The sequence below is a fragment of the Crinia signifera genome, chromosome 4, assembly GCF_055691185.1.
Source record: "Crinia signifera chromosome 4, ASM5569118v1, whole genome shotgun sequence".
NCBI lineage: Eukaryota > Metazoa > Chordata > Amphibia > Anura > Myobatrachidae > Crinia > Crinia signifera.
In genome coordinates, this window is record NC_139220.1 from 278826425 (window position 1) to 278834012 (window position 7588).

A 7588-nucleotide genomic window follows, 5' to 3' on the forward strand; every position below is an offset into this window, starting at 1 on the left:
GGGGGAGGGGGTGTTTGGTACTGCTCTTTTGTAACATGGATTTATTTTATCACACTGCATTGTGTATGGGAAACTTGGTTTCATTACAACTAATGGATGAGTCTATCTACTGGTACAGAATTCAGTTTCTTTTGTGGAAAGGGAATTATTACACATGGCAAGGATTGCCCTGAACATGTGCCGTGTCACAGTTTATCTTGGTCATTTCTGCACTCTCCTCAATACTCCGATGCCCAGCCCCATGCTGAGGTGTCCCCATTTGGGCAGTGGTGTATTGAGGAGCGTGCAGACTGGAACACTTTTACTCTGCCATCCTCACCTACTAATGTGGCCATCTGCCCTTCTATGAGCCCTGGGGGAAATCTCAAGGCATATGTGCAAATGAAACTGTATAGTGGGTCCAACGCTGTATTTGCACCATGGAGGCAAGACTTTGCTATGGTGTTATGATCTGTTATGTATTATGCTTTTCCGACCAGTGAATGCAGGGAACCGCTATCGTACCAGCAGAATATCATCTGGAACTCTAGGATAGTGGCAGTATTTCACTGTTTTCCCGAATAACATAATCGTAGTCCATCCACTCCAAAGGGTTACACTGAACATGTGACTAATCTTCTTTCCTACATAGGGGATCCTTCTGAACTGGACCAAAGGCTTCAAAGCATCAGGAGCAGAGGGGAACAACGTGGTTGGATTGCTGAGAGATGCCATCAAGCGGAGAGGGGTGAGACACCATGTTCACAAGTACAGATGATGGTTCAGTGAGATAAATAGGCAGAACCCTTTCATGGGAGTCTCGCAGTATAGATATGGGGTCCCCAGTATAGGAGCACACTTGCTGATATGGATCCATTAATGAGATATAACCAGCATACACTTGTAGAATGCTTCAAATGGTCATTGAGCACCCTTGGATTTTGCTACATTGCACTGCACTGAGTTAGTATAGGGAGGGTGCAGAGACAAACTGTGCACGGGAGGGGGGGGGGTTCGACTGCGTAAGGCTGGAATCTGTGGGGGCCCAGACACATCAAGCTGCAGCGTAGAATATGCTGTGTACCTGTGGAGCTAAGTTAAGCTGTGGATGGGGAGGGCGCGGGAGTGGTAGAGGTAAGCTGCATGGTAGAGAGGCTTGTGTGGTGGTGGTGGTGGGGGGGATTAGATGCCAGGTGGCCGCTGTCACTGTACCACCGATAGTCCGGCACTAGTGACCTGGGGATAGCAGTGCAGTGCTGCCTGTGAGGTGTGTATGGCCCATGGCTACTGTTGCTCTACATAATAAAACAGCATCCAGTGTAAAGCTGGGTACACTTTAGATGACTACAAATAATGTGGTCAACATTGTCCCTTGAACTGGCGATTCTCCCTGAGAAATGATATAGTGCATATACATTAAACGATATTGCTAACAATATCGTTCGTTGGCCATATGCAGGAGAATTCTGTTGTTGTCAAAGAGGGTCGATAACGACCAGCAGGAGCACATAGTGAACTATATAGTGTGTACACACTAAGCAATATGCACAAAAATATCCTTAACAATAACGTAAGGGTTGCCTACCCTCCCGGAATGGCCGGGAGGGTCACGAAAATCGGGTCACCCTCCCGGCCGCCTGGAAAGATGGCCACCCCCCCGGCGTTTAAATTACCTTTTTTCTGCAGATCTACGGGGAGGGGGCAGGGCTAAAGCATCATAATCACGTAATTTAGCCCCGCCCCCTCCACGGAGATAGGCAAACTAAGTAACTTTCCTTCATGGGGACGGGGCTTCTCCCGGAGAGGAGCTTTTAAAAGTCGGCAACCCTGAATAACGTTATCATGCATATTGTTTGCAAATAAATAATTGAATGTGTACCCAGATTCCAGCAGTGCTGCTTGCTGTGATACAGACATACACAGTGATTACAGTGGCCTTATTGTGTAACTGTGCAGACAGAATTATTTCTGTGACTCAGGGGTAGAATTATTAAGCTCGGTGAAGTGATTGGCCGGTGATAAAAACCAGACAGTTTATCACTTCACTGAGCTTAATAAATCTGCCCCTCAATTATACCAGGTAAACTTGCTGAGCTATTTAAAATGAATTGAGCTATACTGTATATACTGGCCAATATGACACTGTCCCTCTCTGACGCCATCTCATGTTGGTCCTCTCCAGGATTTTGAGATGGATGTTGTTGCCATGGTGAATGATACTGTTGCTACAATGATCTCTTGTTACTATGAAGATCATCGCTGTGAAGTTGGCATGATAGTAGGCAAGTATTACACCTATATAATAGTTATGTATATTACAAATGACCAGAAATATGTATGCAATTTGTAAAGGATAATTACACCCACAGCAAACAAAACATTTATTTTATGTATACAACAGAGATTTTAAATACTTGTATGCTACACCCATTAGATATGACAGGGTGCTCAATTGGTCCCAAAACCAAAGTCTCCACTCCCCTCTTCAGAAAGTTCATGGGAAAGTTCTCTGCCTAATGCTGGCCACACATTAGACCAACTTTTCTCCAACCATCCAACTAGTTGGTTGGATGGAATAAAAACCTGGTACTGGATAGGAGCAAATGTAATTTGTGATTAAGTAATTTGTTTCCCAAATCTGAAAATGGACAACAACTGTCACTCAGACAATGTACTGTAGTTGGACCTACAGTATTTTATTTAAACAATGTGACTGAATGTTTTTGTCCATTCTACTGAGTTTGTGAGCAAATTGCTTATTGGCAGTTGCTCCCATACAATACCAGATTTTCAGTCCAACCAACCAACTAGTTGGATGGTTGGAGGAAAGTTGGTCTGATGTGTGGCCAGCATAAGTGAAGCCAGATGCAGGCTGTGACTGGCAGTGACTTCCTATTGGAAGTCTGACCTGCCAGTCACACAAGGCAGTCCCACGTGTTCCCTCCCTCTGGGATGCCTCTCTATGCGCAGCTGCGGGGCAGTCCCAAAAACGGGTTCTGTGCATGTGCAGTAGCACGTACGATACTGCGCATGCGCCAGACCCGGGACCCTGAATATGCCTCCGGGGGCTGCTACAAAAGCAGCCCATAGAGGCTGGGGTTAGCACATGTGCAGTATGTAAGAAGCTACTGCGCATGCGCTGGCCCTGTGCCAGGGACCGGCGGCTGGGACCTAGATTTGCGCCAGCAACAGGGACCACAAACACACGTCGTGGTAGCCCCCCTCCGCCACAGAGGCAAGAGCCGCCGCTGCACCTCATGGTAGTAACAGCCCGCAGCACACTTTACATGGACAACCAATAATATTGCATCTCATTTCTTTTCTACTTGTACATCCAGGCACTGGCTGCAATGCATGTTACATGGAAGAGATGTGTAATGTGGAGCTGGTAGAGGGAGAGGAGGGTCGCATGTGCGTTAACACAGAGTGGGGTGCATTTGGGGACACGGGTGAACTGGAAGACTTCCGACTGGAGTATGACCGAGTTGTGGATGAAGGATCCCTAAATCCTGGTCAGCAACTGTAAGTACACAAAACATGGAATCTATCTGTGTCATTGTAGTCCCCGTCTCTCCAATTAGTGTGGCAACACTAAATGTTTCCTTGTGGGATTTCAAATATTATAGTAAGGTTATAATGACTTTAGCAAGTTTGATTAGTACAGGGAAACGACATTGCATCACGATGTTGCCATGTTTGCCGTATTTTGCACTTATGTGGTAAAGTTTTACCCGCTGACCAATCTCACATTCATATCTTCCCTGGCACAGCTATGAGAAGATGATTGGTGGAAAGTACATGGGAGAGCTGGTCAGGCTGGTCCTGATGAAGATGGTGAATGAGAATCTGCTATTTGGAGGCGAAGCGTCTGAGAAACTGAAAACAAAAGGAAGTTTTGAAACTCAGTTTGTGTCACAGATTGAAGGGTAAAGAGACCAACATGTTCCCGCTGTTTACACTGACACAGCTTCACACTGTCCCAACACTGTACCCAGGTGCTTCATCATGCCAAGAATGACAAATAAGCCAGATGAGTTTACACCCCAATGATCACCAAATGATCTGTGCTTTGAATTTACCAATTCCTGGCCCAATAGGACCCCAGGCTCCGCCACAACCACCACCCCACAATGAAATGATTATAAACTTAAATGTATTTTTATTGATTCCGGTGCCTGTCCTGATTAAACCAAGGCATCTTCTTCTCCACCCCTGTTAGTGGTTCCCTCCCTATAGAGATATAAAGTTGGGAAGTCATTAGGTTACTTGGTGCCAGATGCGGTCCCTAAAGTCCGGATCCCGACTGTCAAAACGCAGACAGGCAGGTGCCCGACGGGCAGCCGCTATTTTCCCTCGTGGGGGTCCACGACCCCCATAGAGGCAGAATAGAATAGGTGGCGAGCACTACGAGCCACCGAGCCCGCAAGGGGCTTTGTTGCGCTCACCATGCTGTCTGAGTCCGGGCAGTCGGGATCCCAACGTCGGGCTAATGACTGTCGGGATCCCGATTGTCGGAACCCAATACCACACTTAGTGAGAGGCTGGATAGACATGACCAACAAGATTTAGGTTGGGATGTTCTAACATCAGCAGCCCCCCTCTACCGCCCATCGCCAACATAATTATCGCATATGCTCTAACATATGCGATAGTTATGGCAAGGACAGCTCTTGCGTTAAGAGCTGTCCTTTGCGGTGAGTCAGCGGGTCCCGGCGGAATACCCCTCCCTCCCTTACCCGGCGCTGGTGCTGCTGCGGGGGGGTTGGCTCTCCTCCTCCTCCCTGCACCCAGAAGAGGATTACAGTGCAGGAAGGATGATGTCACAGGTCCGGGCAGCACAACTCTGTGCTGCCCGGACACAGGTGGGGGGGGGGGGGGGCGGTGCGGGTCGTGGTAGAAGCCCATAGGCTTCCAGGGGGGGCATCGCCAGCTTTTGCCCCCCATCGCAGTAACCCGGCGGGGGATGTTTAGAGCATCCCAAAATGCGGTAAAAACACAGATATCGGGGGTTTTCCACATTTTTAGTTTAGAGAATCTCCCCCTTAAGTTAGAATATGTTTAAGAATTTTAGAAATAATGGTCATCTACTAGAGGTAATCACCTGTGGGTATCTCCTCACCTCATGAAAGGAACAGATGCCTAGTTGGCTGCAGACACTGGCAAATGTCATGAGGCATCATTGGTACAGTTAGCCTTACACAGAACAGTGACCGTTATGGGGTATCCACATTTTCAACAGGGAAAGATTAAATACAAAATGGATTCTACTAATTCTTATTCACTATTGGTGCATCATGAGGACAACCTACAGTACAAGGCAGTTTCCTACCAATTTGACCAAGTTGACAGACAAATGTGTTTGCATTAGAAAGTCATCACTAGAGACAGGATTATATGCAACATTAAAAGCTTGAAATATGCATGCAAATATGCATGAAAAATACTTAAAATATGCATGAAAAGTGTTAAAATATGCTACATTAAATAATAAAAAAAGTCATTTTTAACTTATTTATTTAAAATTAAGTATACAATTAGTTGCAAATAAACCTCAAAAATAGGCCCACAGCATCTGCAGATGTCTAGTGCTACACACAGGATTTTTTTTCTTCCTGGCTGCTACAGCAGAGCGCAGCGTCCAAAGCTCTTCTTGCATCAACTACACGGACCCTCATCTCCAGCGCCGATGGATCAAATGTCAGCATAGCGTGTGAGGGCGGCGCAGTGGAAGGTTTCCTCCCTGCGCCGCATACTCACTGTGACACAGCATTTCCTCCGCACCGCGTGACGTCACAACCCTTCCGCCCCCGCCTCCTCTGCTGCATGAGTCTGTCTCTTGGAGTAAAGTCCCAGGCCAGGGGCAGGCAAAGGTTCAGGAGCTTCGTAATGGCATACGCCCCAACTGACTTTTATAATCATGGATTGGTAGCCTAGAGCAGTGTCAGACATAGCATACATCCAAGGTTCCCCACACTGCGCACATATTGCCTCAACCTGCACACTCTACCACTACCTGGCCAGCAGCAGCAGGGCAAAGCAGTGCTGTAACTCGCGGGTGGGAAGAGGGCGGGGCCTAAAATATGCACCATCGCTAGATTTTAGGTAAAATATGCAATAACCAGTGAGAATGGGCAAAATATGCAAATGCTAATATGCAAATGCATATAATCCTGTCTCTAGTCATCACACTACAACCTCATGAGATATCCAATGACCCCTCTCTCTTCAATAATATCTCTTCCCGAGTCTCCCCATACATAGATTATTTATGCTCTTCCCTGCATTGTGTTAATATAACTCTTAGTTTTTACACTTCTTCTCCTGCTTCTTACAGAGACTCTTCAGACTTCAAGCAAACCTGCAACATCCTGCGAACGCTAGGAGTGCGCTACACACCAGAGGATTGCCAGGCTGTGCGCATGGCTTGTGAGAGCGTGTCAACGCGTGCAGCGGTCATGTGTGCTGCCGGCCTTGCCGCGGTACTCAACCGCATGCGTAAACACAGAGGAGAGGACTTTCTGGAGATCACAGTAGGAGTGGATGGATCTGTTTACAAACTGCACCCTAGGTTAGCTACTGTTGTTCTAGTTTATCACTAACACCTTGTACATGTATCGCGTCTTTTTTTTTTTTTACGCCCTGGCAAATCTGTTTGTTTAATGACCCGTCTTTCTCCTTTTAGCTTCAAGGACAAGTTACATTCTGCAGTACGCAAACTGACGCCAAAGTGTGACATCATCTTTATCCAATCAGAGGAAGGCAGCGGGCGAGGCGCTGCTCTGATATCAGCAGTAGCATACAAGATGGCTTCGCTTATTGGTCATTAGAAATAGACTCACTCTCTTTCATCACCTTCTGAGCAGACAAGGACAATGACCTGCAGAGGTCACACAACCCAACACTGTCCCATAAACCTGGAGTAAAGCTATTAAATGATCATGTTATGTAGAAGGCACAGAACATCTCTCCGGAGAGTCAGCACCTACAGCAGGAGTCCTTAAAGTATTTTGCTCTGGGACCCCATCAGTTACTGCAGAAGGTCATCACATCACATGTGTAGTCAGCAGACAGCACATACATGGCAGCATTGTGGAGGCACAAATGATGGGAGGAGTCTAAAATAACAGACAACTCAACAGATTTTTCAGACTCCTTGAATCACAGACTGAGATTAGAAAAGTCATCAGTCTGATTGTCAGCAACATGGGGTCGCGACCCCATGCTGAGAAGGTCGGGACCCACTTTGGGGTCAGGACCCACAGTTTGAGAACTGCTGACCTACAGTATATACATCTAAAGAGCGTTGTCACATAGGCGTGCGCACGGGGGGTGCCAGGGGTGCACAGGCACCTCCTAATCACCGCAGGCACCCCACACGATTGCACGCTAAAATGTTGATTCCCGGCCCCCAGCAGCGCCGCACCCGGTTACCGGCCAGCGGCGGACAGGACTGCATTAACTGCCTGCCGCCGCTGACCTCCAGCCCACACGGCAACAATACAGATCATCGCCGTGGCATCGCTGCGGTGGACCAGCGGTGCTGCTGGCTCCACTGAGGTCAGCCCCCGCCCCTATAAACGTCACTGTGCACGGTGACGCGATCACAGTG

At 47.5% G+C, this 7588-nt stretch overlaps 1 protein-coding gene across 1 annotated transcript in view; it reads left to right on the forward strand.

The window, feature by feature from the left end:
- GCK (glucokinase) overlaps positions 1-6930 on the forward strand; it is a 29107-nt gene extending 22177 nt beyond the window's left edge. Inside the window, exons 5-10 of the mRNA XM_083184718.1 lie at positions 632-727; positions 2162-2261; positions 3318-3501; positions 3750-3905; positions 6314-6547; positions 6662-6930. Of these exons, the coding sequence (XP_083040844.1) occupies positions 632-727; positions 2162-2261; positions 3318-3501; positions 3750-3905; positions 6314-6547; positions 6662-6806 (915 nt within the window). The 3' untranslated portion in view covers positions 6807-6930. The remainder of the gene's footprint in view (positions 1-631; positions 728-2161; positions 2262-3317; positions 3502-3749; positions 3906-6313; positions 6548-6661) is intronic.
- Positions 6931-7588: the final 658 nt, after the last annotated feature.